At 43.9% G+C, this 20995-nt stretch overlaps 1 protein-coding gene across 6 annotated transcripts in view; it reads right to left on the bottom strand.

The window, feature by feature from the left end:
• Positions 1–20995, bottom strand: part of LOC127442838 (microtubule-associated protein 4-like) — a 76112-nt gene that overhangs the window by 15621 nt on the left and 39496 nt on the right. For 4 of the 6 annotated variants that reach the window (XM_051701060.1, XM_051701058.1, XM_051701063.1 and 1 more), the window contains 5 exons: positions 11993–12411; positions 11530–11727; positions 4238–4364; positions 4062–4121; positions 437–699 (listed from right to left, as the gene is read on the bottom strand). In XM_051701060.1, coding sequence (XP_051557020.1) covers positions 437–699; positions 4062–4121; positions 4238–4364; positions 11530–11727; positions 11993–12411 — 1067 coding nt within the window. Of the gene's footprint in view, positions 1–436; positions 700–4061; positions 4122–4237; positions 4365–11529; positions 11728–11992; positions 12412–17399; positions 18361–20995 lie in introns of those variants that run through there. The other 2 variants (XM_051701062.1, XM_051701061.1) reach the window with 2 other exon arrangements.

The raw sequence follows: 20995 nt of genomic DNA, 5'->3' as shown, positions 1-20995 counted from the left end.
AATCCACAATCTGGACCATACTTTATACCTTCACTCAAAAGTCAGGCTACATGAGACTAAAGAATGTTGATGCTGAAAGGCGTGTATCCATGGACTCAGTAGATGGGGTAAAACTGATTGAAGATTATGGTTCAATCAGATGAATAATGGCATTTACAGTACACTAACCAGCATTGATGTACGTATGAGAAGCAACTATAACAAAAGTTAGGAATTCTATAACAGAATGTGCTTAATCACAGTAGTGAAAAAAGTGCGATATTATGACCACGTGTTTCCGCACAATGCATCAAACTGAATCTAAATCTGTAAAGGAAATCATGAGGTTAAGTGCTTATTTTAAATGTGCCGCTAATGCACAGATTATTATATTCCTTGCACACATGCAAATGCTCTTGGTTCTATCCTGAGCCAATGCCTCCAAAAGACAACTCACCTTTCCTCCACCAGGCTGGTACTTCATGTTATCTGTGGAACCGATCTTGGAGCACACGTTTTTCAGATCAGGCAGGGGTGCATTGGTGGGCCGGACATTCCGGGGGGCCCGAGGCACAGGGGGCTTCCTCTCCAAGGGAGTCTGCTTGGGCACTGGGGGTTTGGTGATGCGGGAGGAACGAGGGGTCGGGGTCCCATTGGTGTGTGCCGTGCTGGTGGCATTAGCAGAGGTTGGCGTGCGAGCTGTTCTTGGGGTAGTTTTAACTGTGAAGATATAAACCAAAACAGGAAAATTTATGTTAAGGGAGTTACACCGTATGTGCTGCTGATTTAAAACACAGGATGCAGAGAATATAGCCAAAGATAAGAGCTGCCCTATAAAATTAACTTTTCCAACACTGAAAATTTAAAGAAATGGCTTCAAAGTTACTTGGTTTTTATTGTGAATTTTGTGGTTAATGCAATTTCCACTAGTTTTTCTCTGAATCTCAGCATAGTTTAGATAAACCTGTCTGTCACAGTACAGATCATAGTATAAAGGCTAATTTACACTGTCCAAATAACGTCAACAAACATGGTTGTTGGGTTTTGTTGGATAAGTGTGTTCACCTGTTGGTGTTTGTTGGGGCAGTGTGACAATGATATTCAACAGCTTTAGAATGCTGGAAATGTTGGTGTTTGTTGATGTTTTTTGGGGGCAGTATGAATTAGCCTTAAAAGGTGATGTTGGCAAATTTAGCCATTCTGGAAATTCCACCAGTAGGGATGCTATGTTATGAAATGTTTTGGCTGATACCAATACTATTGGCTGATACTGATATTTTGTCACTTTCCTTTTTTCATCAGATCACTGTTTTTGCACATTAATTATGTTTTATAAATGTACAAAGAGGTACAAAAGCTTTTGTTCTAACAATAAATAATTTCCATTGAACATGGATTGGGAGACAGGCCAACATTTTAAAGAGAGCTACAATGAAAGATAAATAGATGATAATATATATATATATATATATATATATATATATATATACATATACTAAATATCATAGCATGAGGAATGATGTGAAAATAATATTTATAAAACTACAAAAAAGTGATTTTGTACTTCTAAAACATTTTTGCACTTCTGTTTTTGCAGCTCAAAACAACAGTACTCACATTTTACATGTTTGTACGGTATATAATAGAAAATCACAAATTCATTGTATGCATATGTTGGGCAATTCTACAGAAATGTTAACCACATCATGGAAAAATAAAAAGTTATCAAAGGAACAAAATGCCCTTTTAAGTTCTATTGTGGTGTAATGGATAATGGGTAATGCCATCCAGACTGCTAGAGGGCACCACTTGCTTACACAATGCTGACTGAAATGCTGATTGCAGTCTATTTTTAACGCAACCTTTCAAGATTTTGTAATCACGCAAGACCATATTACGATTTCAGTCTTAACTCAATCAATCCTGCAGCCTTAATGGATACCATACTAATGTCACAGAAGTCAAAGTAGGCTGGTTTCAAAGTGTTTTGGATGGTTTTCCCTCATCATGTATGGGTAAGTAACGCTTTCACAACTGTCACGTCTGCAACAACGGTTTTTCCTCATTAATGTGAGACTGAGAAAAAGTTTCTTAGGAGTGCCAACCCTTCTACATTCAGTGATTTCTGAATTGTGCATTTGAATTCAAAGAGTTTTTACAAAGTGTGTTGAAAATTAATCATAAATGAACCATCGATGTTTCATAACCGATTTGCTGATGGTTTTAATTTGGTCAATAACTGGCTGATAAATATTGGCGGCCGATACAATGGTGCATCCCTATCCACCAGACTTTAGCCATTGAATTAGCCACACCCCCACACTCCAAAAACATGTGCATGCTCACACAGACACACTTGGAGACCGTTGAAATCAGAGATGGAGCAGATGGAGGGCGGAGCGCACAATGATTGATGGGCAAAAAAGCCTTCAGAAGTGCATTTCTGCATGTCATTTGATAAAAAAAATCACTTACAACACCTTTAAGAGACATAATGACATAATGTGTAGTTACTGTGTTTTGCATCTGTATCCCAAAAAGGGGTCAAGAGGACCAAAAAACGTTTATTGCAGCGATAAACAGCACATCAATAACAATAGGCTAGGAAGTTCATTATCTAGGAGATTTTATACACAGAATGCATGGAAGGTCACAGATATTGGCAAACCTTCCATGCTGGAAAAAAAAAACAGAAAGACTGGCCACTAGCATATGCTGTGTTTTGGATAATGATCTCCAGAATGGGATGCTGGTGTGCTGGTACCCCAACTAGTCTTTTATCCAGCTGAACCAGAATTTATTGCTTGACCTGCATAACCAGGTAAGTTTTGCTGGTGTGCAACATGCTGATCCACCAGCTAGACCTGCATCAAACCAGTATTAACCAGCCTAGATCAGCATGGAAATTTCAGCAGGGTTGTTATTACTGATCTTACAGTATGAATATTTTTTCATCCTAAGCCACCACTAAAGTACCAAGCCATCATCTGAGATATAATATTTTAGGCTATTGTGTAAAGAGGGATGTACAGATGGGAAAAGAGAGAGGGAGATAGACTATGAAAGTTAAATCTGCATCAGTGTGATGGTATGAGACAGTGCATTATGAGTAAGTCTATCCCTGACTATGTCAGCAGCTTCAGATTTAATGACAACCAAATGAACAAGTCGGTGTGTATTAGCTCAGAACAGCTGTGTTTTCATGAAACGGTAGTGGTAAACTTCTCATTCTGCACTTTAAATCCTCATCAAAGCAGCATTCAGTAAAATCTGCTGACAAGTAAGCACCTTTATTAGCACATAAGCATCTTTGCTGACCACTATAAAGTGGATCTCTCCACTGTTGGATCTCTTTTGTTTTGGACATTTAAGGTGACAACCCTGATGTTGTTTTAAGTGCCTATGTTAGAAAAGTAAAGACATATTGTTTAGGGTTATCATGAAGAATAAAGAAAACGAATATATTTTAAACTGCATAACATAAACTGCATCCTAAAAAAATTCTTTACACAAGTTTTCAAATTTGTTTTAAATGAAGAGAAATTAAACATTTTTAGATCTTTGATTTATGAAGAGTAAGAATACCATTAAGTTACTAAACTTATTAGAAAGTCTATAAAGGTTTTTGTATAATTGTGTTGCATTATATTTGATTGAATATTTATTTTATTTTATTCTGTTGTTCTGTTGTAGTAATTTAAGTCTCTTTTCATTTATGTATGAAAGTATAGCTTTAGTATATGACTGACGGAATATAACTTTTATATAACATAACATTAGATAACATTAATGTTATAATATAACATTAACAGAGTTTTAATGAGAATAAAGCAAAGAAAATATTTTAGTGGAAACATGAGATAATAAAATATGTCGCCACAAGCAGAAAAAATAAAGCAGATGTTAACAAAGATTCTTAATACATATCTTATTGGTAAAGCAATCTGATACATAATAATAGATATCATCACTTGGACCTTTAAAATGTCATGTTATTTAATTTACTATGTAATCTTGGTATACTCAAAAATAATGATCTATTTAAAGTATTTCTATAGATACTGTAAGGATGATATTCTCACCTGATGCTGTCTTTGCACTTGTCTTTTTCACATCTCCAGCTTGGTTTTCAGTCTTTGTAGCTGTGAAAACATGGAATCAAATGAAGTTATGGAAATTTGCATGTCGTTACATAATTTTGCATTTACGTATATCACTGAATCCTTAACTTAAGTCTCTTGATTCCAGTAAAACTCACCAGAGGTGTGTCGGGCGGAGGTGGTCGTTGCTGGGGTGCAAGTGCCATTTTTAGAGTTGGTAGTAGATGCAGCTTTAGCCTTTGGCACTGGAGGGCGACGCTGGGTTGCTGTGGCACTCTCAGAAGACTGAGAAGAACAATGAATGGATTTAACCACTTAAGTCGTATGGATTACTTTTATGATACCTTTATGTGATTTTTGGAGCTCAAAATGTCTGGTCACCATTCACTTGCATTGTATGGACCTACAGAAATATTTTTCTAAAATACTTAGTTTGTGTTCTGCAGAAGGCAGAAAGTCACACATCTGGGATGACATGAGGGTGAGTAAATGATGAGAGAATTTACATTTTTGTTCACCCAAAATTAAAGTTCTGTCATAATTTACTCACTCTCATTTAGAATGTTAGCCTCAGTCATCATTCACTTTCATTGAATGGAGAAAAAAAAAGTGGGGAAAAAAGAAATGAAATTGAATAGTGACTGAGACTAAAATCTCATTATGTGTTTCATGGAAGAAAGAGAACCATACTGGTTTGAAACAACATGAGGTTGAGTAAGTCATGCCAGAATTTTCATTTTTGGGTGAACTATCCCTTTAAAAATTATACACAGTGAGCAGAGAAGAGAAGGCACTAAATAAAGAGGTGAGAATTAATTATAAATTCCACTTTCAACTCCATAAATGAAAGTTGGACAACAAAGCAATTTTAAACCTGAACTAAACAGAGAGGCATCTAGTTATATTTAGTCATGTCCAACAAATTGATATTGGCCTTTTGCAAAATTTTAAGAGGCAAAACTAAACTGTACATAATATTTAAAAATATTTAGTGATGTTGCCCCCAAAACATGCCTTTCTTGCTATTTTCTCTGTGACAGAACTTTTCAAGTTGAAAGTAGTCGGAATGAAGTTGTTCCCTATCTGTCACTCACTCGACGTTGTGTCGATGTAGTGACACTAGGGGTCACTCTTGGGAGCCCCAAACACCTCTGCTTTTTTGAAAAAAGGCCAATGAGAATTGGCGAGTGGAATTTGCATGCCACTCCCCCGGACATACGGGTATAAAAGGAGCTGGTATGCAACCACTCATTCAGATTTTCTGCCGAGCGGTTCTATTCATTGAGCTGAATTCATCCGCTGAGTTCATTCACCTCTCTCTGCTGGATCTTACGGCGCATTTCAGCGGCTTCTCCCCCTCTGCATCTGTGGTTTGCAGAGAACGTCCCTGTGCGCTTCGGCAGATCATTTAAAATTGTATATTCTAAAAGAGGATATTTTCTTTCTGAAAGAGTGGCACACATGGAACGTCTTTTTAAAGACGCATCTTTTTAAAAATGCCTTTCCGTTTGTGTGTTATTCCTGGTTGCGGTCGTTATCTCTCCGCTTCCGACGGCCACGATCGCTGTCTTACGTGTCTGGGCACTGCCCATGCGGAGACATCGTTCGTGGATGGTAAGAAAGCAAGCCACCCCGGCAGCTCCCCGCACCGGTCCTTCAACCTACGGGTTTGAGGCCAAGTCGGTTAGCACTGGGTGTGATTTGGGGATATCAATGGGACCACCTCCGCCGGGTATCCCCCCCACGGACCTCCTATTCCCCAGCACGCTCGCCTGCCCCGATCGGGCTCTAGCACGAGACCGGCGGCTCGTCTCAGCGCAAGTTCGACTTCTCGTTCGGAGCTCCGGAAGACAATGAGTTATCGAGAGCAGCATCGGAGAGTGGGCTCATCCAGTCTGACGCAGAGGCTTCGGTTCGGTTTCCTCCTTTGGGAACGGTCGCCCAGCCTCACGCGACACAGAAATGATGGACGTGCTTTCCCGGGTGGCCATGAGTGTCGGGCTAGAGTGGAACCCTCCACTCTCCCCTGAACCCTCGTGGCTCGACGATCGGTTCCTGGGCACGGGGCACCGCCACGGCCACACCCTGCCCCCGTTTCTTTATTCCCGGAAGTGCATGAGGAGCTGACAAGATCGTGGGAGGCACCCTTTACTGCCCGGTCCCGGTCTTTCAGCTCCCCTTCTCTCACTACCCTCGATGGGGGTATTCGGTGATCCCCCAGGTGGACAAGGTGCTTGCGGTGCACTTGTGTCCGCAGAGCACCACCACCTGGCATGGGCGCCCGAGACTCCCATCCAGGGCCTGTAGGTTTACGTCATCCCTGACAGCTAGAGCCTACAGTGCTGCTGGACAAGCCGCCTCCACCCTGCACGCCATGGCTCTCCTGCAAGTACACCAAGTCAAGGTGCTAAAAGAACTGCACGAGGGTAGTTCTGACCCGGGATTGATGCAGGAACTGTGCTCGGTGACCGACCTCGCTCTCCGGGTGACGAAGGACATGCCGTGGTCTCTCGGGCAGGCGATGTCCACCCTGGTGGTCCAGGAGCACCACCTTTGGCTCAACTTGGTCGAGATGGGAGAAGCGGACAAGGCACGGTTCCTTGACGCCCTCATTTCCCAGGTTGGATCTGTTTGGCGACGCCGTCGAGGACTTTGCCCAGCAGTTCTCGATGGTGAAGAAGCAGATGGAGGTTTTACAACATATCCTGCCCCGGCACGGCTTAAGACCATGCACCCTGTCTGCTCGTCGCCAAGGGTGTCCTCCTGCAGCAACAACACCGGCTCCGCCGCAGCCCGCCCCCGTGGCCCGGCTCTGGTGTGGAGCCCTCCGCAGGAAGCAGACGCCACCCGTCTCGCGGCCGGCCGCTAAGAACCCGAGGAAGGCTTCGAAGCACCCCCGAGAAGGGCAACACAGAGGCGAGGAGATCTACTTCTCTAGGGCTGGTCGACAGACCACTCCATCCCCGATGGAGGGACGGAAGGAGAATCTTTTGTCACCGCATGCCCAGGAGGCTGCGGCACCCAAAAGCCTGACAAAAGAATGGTTCCCTTGTCTCCTGGGTCACATATCCGGTGCGCATGGCTGTCGTCATGACCACCATCAACCGTCCCATTTTGGCAGGTATGGCGCTCCAGTGGCGGACCCCCCGCCCCTGTGCGCCCAGCTGTGGCACAAACGCCCACACGGGACTGGTTCCAGTGGACTACGGGGACGAGATTCCTCCTCCCCCCTCCTCGACCAATCTTATGGTGGGCGGCAGGAGCCAGGTAAGTGCTTCAATGTCCCTGGACTCAGCAGGGCCACGAGGCCCCACCGCCGGTCCGTCTGACGTGATCTTTCCCTTGGTCCCCCTCGCCTGGAGTTTGGGCGCACGGCTCGCGCTTTCCAACCAGTCGCGATGACTGACCCGGACCGTTCGACTCGGCTACGCGATTCAGTTCGCCAGGCACCCGCCCAGGTTCAGCGGCGAGAATGCCGCTACCTTGCGTGCGGAGATCGCTACCCTTCTGCGAAAGGGTGCGATAGAGCCTGTCCCTCCAGCCGAGATGAAGAAAGGGTTCTACAGCTCTTTCTTCATTGTACTGAAGAAAGGCAGTGGGTTGCGACCAATCCTGGACCTGCAAGTACTGAACCGGGCTTTGCACAGACTCCCGTTCAAGATTCTGACGTAAAAACACATTCTAGCGATCGTCCGGCATCAAGATTGGTTCACGGCGGTAGACCTGAAGGACGCGTACTTTCACGTCTCGGTCCCACCTCGACACAGACCCTTCCTGCGGTTTGCCTTCGTAGGACACGCGTACCAGTACAAGGTCCTCCCCTTCGGCCTATCCTTGTCCCCTCGCGTCTTCACGAAGGTCGCAGAGGCTGCCCTTGCCCCGTTAAGGGAAGTGGGCATCCGCATCCTAAACTATATCGATGACTGTCTAATCCTAGCTCACTTTCGAGAGTTGCTGTGTGCACACAGGGACCTCATGCTTCGGCACCTCAGCCGACTGGGGCTTCGGGTCAACTGGGAAAAGAGCAAGCTCTCCCCGGTTCAGAGCATCTCTTTTCTCGGTCTGGAGTTGGACTCACGAACGAGCGTGCACAGTTGGTGCTGAACTGTCTGAAGGCATTCAGACGGAGAACAGCGGTTCCACTGAAACTTTTTCAGAGGCTCCTGGGGCATATGGCATCCTCAGCTGTGGCCACACCGCTCGGGTTGATGCATATGAGGCCGCTTCGGCACTGGCTTCAGACTCGAGTCCCGAGATGGGCATGGCGCCATGGGACACATCGCATGGCAATCACGCCGATCTGTCGCTACCTCTTCAGCCCATGGACCGACCTTGCATTTCTATGGGCAGGGGTTCCCCTAGAGCAGGTCTCCAGGCATGTCGTGGTTACAACAGACGCCTCCAAGATGGGCTGGGGCACCGTATGCAAGGGGCACACAGCCGCCGGCTCCTGGACTGGCCCGCGGCTGTGTTGGCACATCAACTGCCTAGAGTTGTTGGCAGTACTGCTCGCCCTACGGAGGTTTCTGCCGTTGATCCAGGGCAAGCACGTGTTGGTCCGGACGGACAACACAGCATCGGTAGCATACATCAACCGCCAAGGCGGTCTACGCTCCCATTGCATGTCAGAATTGCCCGCTGTCTCCTCCTCTGGAGTCAGCATCGCCTCAAGTCGCTATGAGCCACTCACATCCCGGGCGACCTCAACACCACAGCGGATGCGCTGCCATGTCAGGTTACCCTCAAGGGAGAGTGGAGACTCCACACTCAGGTGGTCCAGCTGATTTGGAGTCGATACGGTCGAGCACAGGTAGACTTGTTTGCTTCCCGGGAATCCTCCCACTGCCCGCTCTGATACGCCCTGATAGGCACCCCTCGGTATAGATGCGCTGGCACACAGCTGGCCCCCTGGACTACGCAAATACACACTTCCCTCAGTGAGTCTACTTGCACAGACCCTGTGCAAGGTCAGGGAGGATGAGGAGCAGGTCATCCTAGTAGCACCCTACTGGCCCACCCAGACGTGATTCTCGGATCTCACGCTCCTCGTGACAGCCCCCCTCCTGGTGAATTCCCCTGAGGAAGGACCTTCTTTCTCAGGGATGGGGCACCATCTGGCACCCGCAACCAGACCTCTGGAATTTCCACGTCTGGCCCCTGGATGGGATGCGGAAGACAAATGGCCTACCACTGGTTGACACAATCCCTCAGGCTAGGGCTCCCTCTACGAGGTGCCTGTATGCCTTGAAGTGGCATCTGTTTGCTAAGTGGTGTTCTTCCCGACGCGAAGACCCCCAGAGATGCGCAGTTGGGTCAGTGCTTTCCTTCCTGCAGGAGAGGCTGGAAGGGCGGCTGTCACCCTCCACCTTGAAGGTGTATGAAGCCACTATTTCGGCGCATTACAATGCAGTGAGTAAGTATTTGGGGAAACACGACTTGATCATCAGGCTCCTGAGAGGTGCCAGGAGGTTGAATCCCTCTAAACCATGCCGCGTCCCCCCGTGGGACCTCTATGTAGTCCTTCAGGGTCTACGGGGAGCTCCCTTTGAGCCCTTGGAGTCAGCTGAGCCTAAGGCACTCTCTTTGAAGACTGCCCTCCTGACTGAGCTCACTTCCATCAGAGGGTAGGGGACCTGCCGGCGTTCTCTGTCAGGAAATCATGCCTGGAGTTTGGTCTGGGTTACTCTCATGTGATCCTGAGACCCCGACTGGGCTATATGCCCAAGGTTCCCACGACCCCTTTTAGGGATCAGGTGGTGAACCTGCAAGGAGGAAGCAGACCCAGCCTTGGCGTTGCTGTGTCCGGTGTGAGCTTTACACATCTATCTGGATCGCATGCAGAGCTTTAGAAGCTCCGAGCAGCTCTTTGTCTGCTTTGGTGGACAGCGGAAAGGAAGCGCTGTCTCCAAACAGAGGATAGCCCACTGGGTCATTGACACCATCACGGTGGCATATCAGGCTCAGGATGTGCCACCCCTGTGGGGTTATGAGCCCACTCTACCAGGAGTGTGGTGGCCTCCTGAGCCCTGGCCAGTGGCGCCTCTTTGGCAGACATCTGCAGAGCAGCGGGCTGGGCAGCACCCAACACCTTTGCGAGGTTCTACAATCTCCGGGTTGAGCCGGTCTTGTCCCGAGTAGTGGCAGGCATGAGCAGGTAAGTTCTGGGACAACTGGCCGGGTGTCCTGCTTGCGCATAGTGACTTTCCCCTCCCTTGAGGGGAAGACGTGTGCTCTTGACTCCCAGTAGTGTTCACAGACTGTGATCCCTGGATGACTTTCCTCCTTAGCCCTGTGGCAGTTGAGTTTGCGGAGAAACTCACTGCCGGCTCAGTAAGTGCGCTAATGAGGCCCTGTTCTGAGGTAGGTGCTCCGCATGTGTTGGTTCCCCCAAAGGAAACCCCATGTGATATTTTCCGCAAAATCGTTTCCCTGTCGGTAAACTGCGTCTTCCTTGGGCAGGGGCCCCTCTGCCCCCGGTCGCCATGCTTTGTAGAAACTCCTCCCCCTTTGGGTAGGACCTACTGTGGAACCTCTCCGCATGACATATTTCCGACAAGACTCAGTAAGACCATGTGATGTATTCCACTCAAAATACCCCCCCCCCCCGTTTGGGCGGGGTGTGGTCTCCGCGGTGTCTTCCCCTTGGGAGGGACACCCCCTGACGCAGACATTTATGGCTCCCAATCAGTTAACAAATTCCACTCTTTTTGGGGAGAAAAGTGAGGGAAAAGAGGCCTCGGCTGGGCTAGCCTCTCCCTATAGTTGGGCAGTCGACTTGTTCCTGATGGACCGTTTGACGCTCATAAGAGCATTAGGGGAGGTTACGTGATGGCCTGGTGCGCTGGCTACGAGGCACACAGCAGTCTGCCAGTCACACATCGCCAGTTCACGCAACACAGTTCAGCTAGTTGTGGCATTTTGTATAGGGACCTATAGTGTCACTACATCGACACAACGTCGAGTGAGTGACAGATAGGGAACGTCCTGGTTACTTTCGTAACCTCCGTTCCCTGATGGAGGGATGGTTCCCTGATGTGTCCCTCTGGCCACAACGCTGAACTACTTGCTGAAATGGCCGGGACCTGGTCTCGGCTCCTCAGCACAAAACCTGCATACCAGCTCCTTTTATACCCGTATGTCCGGGGGAGTGGCATGCAAATTCCACTCGCCAATTCTCATTGGCCTTTTTTCAAAAAAGCAGAGGTGTTTGGGGCTCCCAAGAGTGACCCCTAGTGTCACTACATCGACATAACATTGCGTTCCCTCTATCAGGGAACGGAGGTTATGAAAGTAACCAGGACGTTCCATTGTAGGAACACTTGGACAATTGTACACAGACAGCAAGTGATTTTAAGGGAAGAGATGCGTAAAAGGGAAGGTTGCAAATGGCCTCCCTTATGGATTAGATTGGATGCCAAAGGACAGATGGGGAAAAATGGGATTAACTCACCTTGGCCTTAGCATCAAGAGAAGATGTGGTGGTGGGGGTTTTCTTGGTGCCAGAAGTAGGGGTTGTTGCCTTAGGCATAGGGCTTTTTTTATTGGTCGAGTTGGCGGTGGGGGATGTGCGTTTGGAGGCACCAGAAATGTGTCCAGTGGACAGCGAGTTTGGTCTTGCTGAGCTTTGTTTGGTTGACCCAACTGAAGGCTGTGCGTGTATTTGCAAAAAGCACAAAATAAAAACTATATGCAAACATGGGAGCATGACAAAAGCAAGGTAGCAGCGATGATCGTTAAGATTGTTCATAAATCATAAAAAATGCTGTGAGATTAGGTAACTGGTCTTTAATTTTTCTAAAAATGGAAAAATTAGAGCAAGCACTTCTTTTTCACATGAATTCATACATATGGTAGTTTAAATCATAGAAGAATATCAGATGGATGTTAAAATGCCGCTGTATTTTCAGACTTACATTAGTCTTACTGTCAAGGCTGGTGATGTCTTTACTCCCATTAGCTGTTGGGGACTTTGTGGTCCCTTTAGCAGCCTTTGCATTCTTCTCAGCTTTAGCTGTCTTGTCAACTTTTTCTCCATTCTCTTTCTTCTCTTCTTTTTCCTTGTTTGTCTTCTCAGGTTTGTCCACTTTCTCAACCTTCTCAGTCTTCTCTGCTTTATTATCCTGTTTCTCCTTATTCTCTGCTTTCTTTTCATCTTTGATGATCTGCTCACTCTGAGTCTTGTTCACACTGTCCATTTTCTTTGTGGTGTCCTCTTTCTTGTCCAGGTGGTCAGTATTCTCCATCTTCTTAGGCTTGTCTTGCTTCTCTATCATGTTGATGTTGTCCATCTTTGGGGAAGTATCCACCTTCTCCATTTTCTTATCTTCTTTCACTTTGAAAAGACACATTTACAACTTCCATATTTAATCAAGTTAAAGTATACTTGCAATTATGATAAATTTTCATTTTAAGTATTACTGGGACTCATTCACTAATAATTGCATACAGAAGTTCTTATGTGAACAGAAAAAGTTGAAGTCAGAAGTTTACATACACTTAGGTTGAAGTCATTAAAACAAATTTTTTTTAACCACTCCACAGATTTCATATTAGCAAACTATAGTTTTGGCAAGTCGTTTAGGACATCTACTTTGTGCATGACACGAGTAATTTTTCAACATTTGTTTACAGACAGATTGTTTCACTTTTAATTGACTATATCACAATTCCAGGGGGTCAGAAGTTTACATTCACCAAGTTAACTGTGCCTTTAAGCAGCTTGGAAAATTCCAGAAAATTATGTCAAGCCTTTAGGCAATTAGCCAATTAGCTTCTGATAGGATAATTGGCTAATTGGAGTCAATTGGAGGTATACCTGTGGATGTATTTTAAGGCCTACCTTCAAAATCAGTGCATCTTTGCTTGACATCATGGGAAAATCAAAATAAGTCAGCCCAGACCTCAGAAAGAAAATCTGTGGACCTCCACAAGTCTGGTTCATCCTTGGGAGCAATTTCCGAATGCCTGAAGGTACCATGTTCATCTGTACAACAATAGTACGCAAGTATAAACACCATGGGACCACGCGGCAATCATACCGCTCAGGATGGAGACGCATTCTGTCTCCTAGAGATGAACATAGTTTGGTGCGAAAAGTGTAAATCAATCCCAGAACAACAGCAAAGGACCTTATGAAGATGCTGGAGGAAACAGGTAGACAAGTATCTATATCCACAGTAAAACAAGTCCTATATCGACATAACCTGAAAGGCTGCTCAGCAAGGAAAAATCCAATGTTCAAAAACCACCATTAAAAAGCCAGACTACAGTTTGCAAGCACACATGGGGACAAAAATCTTACATTTTGGAAAAATTTCCTCTGGTCTGATGAAACAAAAATGTAACTTTTTGGCCATAATGATCATCGTTATGTTTGGAGGAAAAAGGGTGAGGCTTGCAAGCTGAAGAACACCATCCCAACCGTGAAGCATGGGGGTGGCAGCATCATGTTGTGGGGGTGCTTTGCAGCAGGAGGGACTGGTGCACTTCACAAAATAGATGGCATCATGAGGAAGGAAAATTATGTGGATATATTGAAGAAACATCTCAAGACATCAGCCAGGAAGTTAAAGCTCTGTCGCAAATGGGTCTTCCAAATGGACAATGACCCCAAGCATACCTCCAAAGTTGTGGCAAAATGGCTTAAGGACAACAAAGTCAAGGTATTGGAGTGGCCATCACAAAGCCCTGACCTCAATCTGACAGAAAATTTGTGGGCAGAACTGCAAAAGTGTGTGCTAGCAAGGAGGCCTACAAAACTGACTCAGTTACACCAGTTTTGTCTGGAGGAATGGGCCAAAATTCCAGCAAATTATTGTGAGAAGCTTGTGGAAGGCTACCCAAAATGTTTGACCCAAGTTAAACAATTTAAAGGCAATGCTGCCAAATACTAACAAATTGTATGTAAACTTCTGACCCACTGGGAATGTGATAAAAGAAATAAAAGCTGAAATAAATAATTATCTCTGCTATTATTCTATATTATTAAAATAAATTGTGATCCTAACTGACCTAAGACAGGGAATGTTTTCTACAACTGAATGTGAGGAATTGTGAAAAACTGAGTTTAAATGTATTTGGCTAAGGTGTATGTAAACTTCTGACTTCAACTGTATATTCAACTGTAGCCTTATATATATATATACAGTGCATCCGGAAAGTATTCACAGCGCTTCACTTTTTCCACATTTTGTTATGTTATAGCCTTATTCCAAAATGGATTAAATTCATTATTTTCCTCAAAATTCTACAAACAATACCCCATAATGACAACATGAAAGAAGTTTGTTTGAAATCTTTGCAAATTTATTAAAAATAAAAAACGAAAAAAAACAAAAAAAAAAAACAAATCACATGAATATAAGTATTCACAGCCTTTGCTCAATACTTTGTTGAAGCACCTTTGGCACCAATTACAGCCTCAAGTTTTGAGTATGATGCTACAAGCTTGGCACACCTATTTTTGGGCAGTTTCTCCCATTCTTCTTTGCAGGACCTCTCAAGCTCCATCAGGTTTGATGGGGAGCGTCGGTGCACAGCCATTTTCAGATCTCTCCAGAGATGTTCAATCGGGTTCAAGTCTGAGCTCTGGCTGGGCCACAAGGACATTCACAGAGTTGTCCCGGAGCCACTCCTTTGTTATATTGGCTGTGTGCTTAGGGTTGTTGTCCTGTTGGAAGATGAACCTTCGCCCTAGTATGAGGTCCAGAGCGCTCTGGAGCAGGTTTTCATCAAGGATGTCTCTGTACATTGCTGCATTCATCTTTCCCTCGATCCTGACTAGTCTCCCAGTTCCTGCCGCTGAAAAACATCCCCACAGCATGATGCTGCCACCACCATGCTTCAATGTAGGGATGGTATTGGCCAGGTGATGAGCGGTGCCTGGTTTCCTCCAGACATGACGCTTGCCATTCAGGCCAAAGAGTTCAATCTTTGTTTCTCATGGTCTGAGAGTCCTTCAGGTGTCTTTTGGCAAACCCCAGGCAGGCTGTCATGTGCCTTTTACTGAGGAGTGACTTCCGTCTGGCCACTCTACCATACAGGCCTGATTGGTGGAGTGCTACAGAGATGGTTGTTCTTCTGGAAGGTTCTGCTCTCTCCACAGAGAAATGCTGGAGCTCTGTCATAGTGACCATCGGGTTCTTAGTCACCTCCCTGACTAAGGCCCTTCTCCCCGATCACTCAGTTTGGCCAGGCGGCCAGCTCTAGGAAGAGTCCTGGTGGTTCCAAACTTCTTCCATTTACGGATGATGGAGGCCACTGTGCTCATTGGGACCTTCAATGCTGCAGAAATGTTTCTGTACCCTTCTCCAGATCTGTGCCTCAATACAATCCTGTCTTGGAGGTCTACAGACAACTCCTTGGACTTCATGGCTTGGTTTGTGCTCTGACATGCACTGTTAACTGTGGGACCTTATATAGACAGGTGTGTGCCTTTCCAAATCATGTCCAATCAACTAAATTTACCACAGGTGGACTCCAATCAAGTTGTAGAAACATCTCAAGGATGATCAGTGGAAACAGGATGCACCTGAGCTCAATTTTGAGTGTCATGGCAAAGGCTGTGAATACTTATGTACATGTGATTTTTTTCGTTTTTTATTTTTAATAAATTTGCAAAGATTTCAAACAAACTTCTTTCATGTTGTCATTATGGGGTATTGTTTGTAGAATTTTGAGGAAAATAATGAATTTAATCCATTTTGGAATAAGGCTGTGACAAAATGTGGAAAAAGTGAAGCGCTGTGAATACTTTCCGGATGCACTGTATATAAATATATATATATATATATATATATATATATATACACACACACACATATATGCACAAATATGTGCATTCACGCAGTTAGTTTGCATGTTAAATGTTACAGGACTATTATTTGTAGGTTGCATTAATAGGTGTATTTGGGACATAAAATAACAGTCAGTTCCATTTTATGTTTAACAATAAGGCATGCCCCTGCCACAGTACATTCTGATAATAAGAATGGGAGGAGAAGAGCATGAGAGGTCATGGAAAAGGGCACTGGAATTGACAGTGCCTTGAGCGGACAGACAGAAAAGCACATTGTCAGCCTGGATGCCTTACGTAACCTGGCACCATTCTCCCCACATAGTGAAAAATCAATGGCCAACGGAACACTGAAACACCAAAGACTGTGTGTGTGTGTGAGTGAGTGAGTGAGTGAGAGAGAGAGAGAGAGAGAGAGAGAGAGAGACAGACAGAAAGAAAAAGCACTGTTCCTGAAACAAAAAATACACATTGTGAAACTTATGTTAAATTGAGAGTTATTGTTAAATTTAGGTTGATCGGAAAACATGATTTCTGTTTCCTTTTATAAGAAATACACCTGAATTTTAAAGCTCTGCTTTATCCTCTATACGAATATCCCCTTCGATGAAGCACTTTACACAGCTATAGTATCGATAAATAAATAATAACATACTGAGGTATGTTTGTGTCATTACTCATCTCAATATAACAAAAATAGGCTATGACAAAGGATATACAATGTTTGTGCTGTTGATATTTTTGTGTATTTCTCCAGGCACTCAGCTGCACACACGTATCCATCGTATCCATCTTCCTGTCTATCTAATTTTCATTCCTCTACCTCTGTATCTGGCAATCTGTCTTCATGTAGTGTGCTACAGTAATACCACATGCACACACATTCACAGGACAAAAATAGACAACTATCTGCTGGGGTAAGGAAAGCGTTGTAATAAAATAACCATAAATTAACAAATGAGTAAATAAATAAATAATAAAGAAAGAAAGGAAAATGTTTTCAAAATGATATTTCACCCAAACTGAAAATTATCATTATTTACATACCCTTATATTGTTCAGTCTCAGTCACTATTAACTTTTATTGTAAGGAAAAAAAGATGCAATTATACTGAATGGTGACTGAGACTGACAGTCCTTACAATTCTGCCTAACATCTCCTTTTTTGTCCCATGGAAGAAAGTAAGCCATACATGTTTGGAACAACATGAAGGTGAGTAAATTATGACAAATTTTTAATGCATTCTTTTCTAACGGCAACCCTCTTCAAGGGACCATCTGTGAGGATGTGTTTGCCATAAAAAACAAAATTACTAGGATGGCAATTACAAGGATGGCTTTAAAGCACCCACATAATGTTCAACTCTGTCAAACTATATAAAGAAACATCAACTACATTAAACATCTGTTGGTGCATAAGGACTAGTAACCATGCAGTAATCCAGTGACCAATCCAAAACCACATAATCCACCAATCAACCCTATGATTCAACACCATGGAGGTCACAGCATTAGATCTCACCTACCATTACAGATCCCTGGTGGCTGAGTGCCACTGAAAGTGAGGGATGGACCAGCCTTCCCACTTTCCGATGGCTGAGGAAGTAATTGTGTCCTGTCAGGATTAAATGGTGCTCCTGTAGGTTGCTCTTTCTTAGTAGTAGGGTCTGATGGGATATTTGTGTTTGACAGAAAGCTCTGTTTGTCCTCTATGGTGAAGCATTTGACAGCAGTTTGAAGAGGCGGTACGTCCTTGCTTGGATATTTATCAAGCAGTTGGAGGCTAGCAGGCACGGTCAGGCGGGTACTGTCTAACATTGTGCGCTGGACCACTCTGTTCTGCATGGGGAATGTGCACGCAGGTGAGTGTGTCCCTGTTTTACCTTCAACCGTGCCCTCCATGTAGCTGTCATTCACGACACCAATCACGCAATAGTTTGGTGCAGGGCCTGTCTTAATGCTGGGAGGCAAACCCCAATCGCTGTCTGGCTTGTGTAAGTCTGAAGACGCCGAGATGGCACTCTGTGACCCATTGGATCTTGGTGTCACCTCATTGGTGGAAAGGGGTTTCCCTGGCGACATGGGTGATGGAGAGGATGAGAGGCTTGTGGGGATTTCTGTCGTACTACCCAAATTCTTGCCACCTCTGTTGCTCTGGTGAATGGTTACCCACTGTTCTGCCTCCTGGCTGAGTGCTGTCAACTTGGTGGAAATGCCCTGCTTGTCATCCTCCAACAGTGTGGAGGACTGCATACTACTTGGTTGCCCCTGCTGCCAGTTCCAGCCTTGGGCAGTTGTTGACGATGCCAAGCCTGGCACGGAGGGTGGCACTGAGCACAGATCTCTATACTCTGAGCGCTGAGATGACATCTTTACAGTCCTCGTCTCTGTTAATATATTTGCCCTTTATCAAGGTGTCTATTCCTCAGTAAATGCAATCATGTAAAAGAGGTGCTGAGAGTAAGTCTACAGCGCTGGTCTCTTAATCTCTCTCTTCTCAGAAAAACACTGAGGCTGAGATGACTCTGCTTCTCTCTCTCAACCCCCCTCACTCTCGTCCTCTCTTATCCTAATTCTGTCCACACATTCCTTCCGACTCTTTGATCACATGATCAAACAAGCTACATTCTTATTGGCCACTCAAAAAACCCTCGCTTTTAGCATCCAGCGTGTTTAGAAATACCCCTTCTCTCTCACAAACACAAACATTCTGCATACAGAATTTTCTAGCAAATGCAAGTATGCACCTTTATTCAACCCATTAGTGGCAGTGACAGCATCTGTCATTACTACTGCAACTGACTGCTCTGAGCCTTTAAGCCTGGTCCTCAGGTGCTGTAAACCCCCATAATTTAATCTTAATTGCGCACCACTCAAAGTTAAAGGGATAGTTCACCCAAAAATGAAAATTCTCTCATCATTTACCCTCATGCTATTCCAGATGAGTATGACTTTCTTTCTTCTACTAAACACAAATGAAGATAAAAAATAAAAAAAGCACATAAAGGCATCATAAAAGTACTCCACATGACTCCAGTGGTTAAATCCATAAAATCTGAATCAATATTTAAGTCCTTTTTTACTATAAATATTCCTCCCTGCCCAGTAGGTGGCGATATGCTTAAAGAATGCGAATCCCCAAAAACAAAAGAAGTAGAATGTGGAAGTGAAAGTGGAGATTTAAAGTAAAAAAGGACTAAATCTTTTGATCTGTTTCTCACCACACCTATCATTTCGCTTCTGAAGACATGGATTTAACAGCTGAAGTCATATGGTTTGCTTTTATGCTGCCTTTATGTGCTTTTTGGACCTTAAAAAAGTTCTGTTCACCATTCACTTGCATTGTGTGGACCTACAGAGTTTATATATTTATCAAAAAATCTTTGCTTTTGTTCAATAGAAGAAAGAAAGTCATACACATCTGGGATGGCATGAGGGTGGGTAAATGATGAGAATTTTCATTTTAGGGTGAACTATTCCCAAGGCTGGAAATGGGGGGGGGGTTTAATTTCTTGGGGGAACGGCATTCCCATTCAAACTGACTCAATTTTTTAGGGGATTAAAGAGTATTTCTACCTATTTTCCACTAAATAGCCTATGAAAGTTTTGTGGGTTCCACACATAAATGCGTGGGATCTTCTGCATCTGTGGTTGCACAATGTTGACCATCGTGAGTGGCCAGAACACATTCACGTAACAGATCAACAGATGTACACGGGAATCCACGAGCGACCGATCCACACATGAATGCAACAGATCCACAAACGCTGGATTTACAAATCCACGCACCAGAAGAATGCCCAAATATATGGGTTTCTTTGCTCAGAATACCATCCACAAATAGAAAAGTCAGTATGTGTAATTTAATGCACAAATAAATGCCGAGCAGTTTGTATTGGTATTCTTCAACGAGAATGTCTGTTCTGCAGTCTTGACATACACACACATGCACAATGCTGGGGGCGTGGTTTAGCGTGGCAGACAGCAAATGCCCATTCATTAAAATGAATGGAAATAGAGTAGATTTTTTTGAGAAGAAAAAAAAAAAAGTGTTCAGAATTTTCAATTTCGACCAAGAATTTTCATTTCTCAAGTGTAATGTGGTTATAGATTACAAATATATAATCTCTATAATCTGAAACAAGTGATTTATGTTTTTATTTATATTCAAATTAAATTTTTATCCATGATGGCAAAGCCCCATTTTCAGCTGCCATTACTCCAGTCTATTAAGAAAATAATTTGTAACATAATCCTTAAAAAATTATTTAATATTTTAACTTAGTACTAAAGTAACATTTATTTTTGTTAGAACGGTTAAAATGGTTGTGCTACTTAATGAAGTGTGGAAATCACAATATAGTGTCTTTTTCCAGCTGATGTATTGCATTTTTTTAATTACTTTACAGTAAAGTTACTTTACACTTGCAAGTCAGATTTCAGTTTTAAAAATAACCAAAAAGAAACATATTTCTCCTCAAATTCATCAATCTATTGTTCTTTTGAGAGATGAAACCTATTCCATGCACTTCTGTTTTAAAAGAATAAAACAAACTTGATCTAATCGGGACAGAGAGAGAAGCACAATCCAGATGCACAACAACAAGAATACAAGTACATCAGAGTCTCTAATTTGAGAAAAATACTCCTCACATGTCCTTAACTAGCAGCGTAAATGAACAGTATATGCCGAACAGTTGCATTGCCGCAAGTAGAGGATTCTTGGATGAACAGAATGTTTGAAGAATACATCATTTATTTATAAAGAACTAGTCAATTATAACATTATAAATGCCTTTACTGTAATTTCTCAATTATTTTCAATCAATTTAATGCATCCTCAGAGTGAGTTGGGCATAGGGATGATCACTTTCGACAGGAATTCACCCCTGGATTCCTCCGCTTGCACGCTGAATACACCGTAAAGTGTACAGTACATGAGGAGAAACTCTCGCAAGAGCTCATTTGCTTCTAGTGGTATGGATAGGGTGAATCCCGTGAGAGTTTCACAGCTTGAGGGTTACCGTCTTAGAAATGACTGAATTCGAACATGTTTAATGAGTGTGCGCTTTTTTTTCAACAGCTTTTTTTATAATAAAAAATGTTGAGGTCAAAAATTCTT

This window comes from Myxocyprinus asiaticus, chromosome 6 (assembly GCF_019703515.2).
Source record: "Myxocyprinus asiaticus isolate MX2 ecotype Aquarium Trade chromosome 6, UBuf_Myxa_2, whole genome shotgun sequence".
Classification (NCBI taxonomy): domain Eukaryota; kingdom Metazoa; phylum Chordata; class Actinopteri; order Cypriniformes; family Catostomidae; genus Myxocyprinus; species Myxocyprinus asiaticus.
Note: the sequence above shows the minus strand (reverse complement) of the source record. Positions and strands in the feature narration are given on the sequence as shown.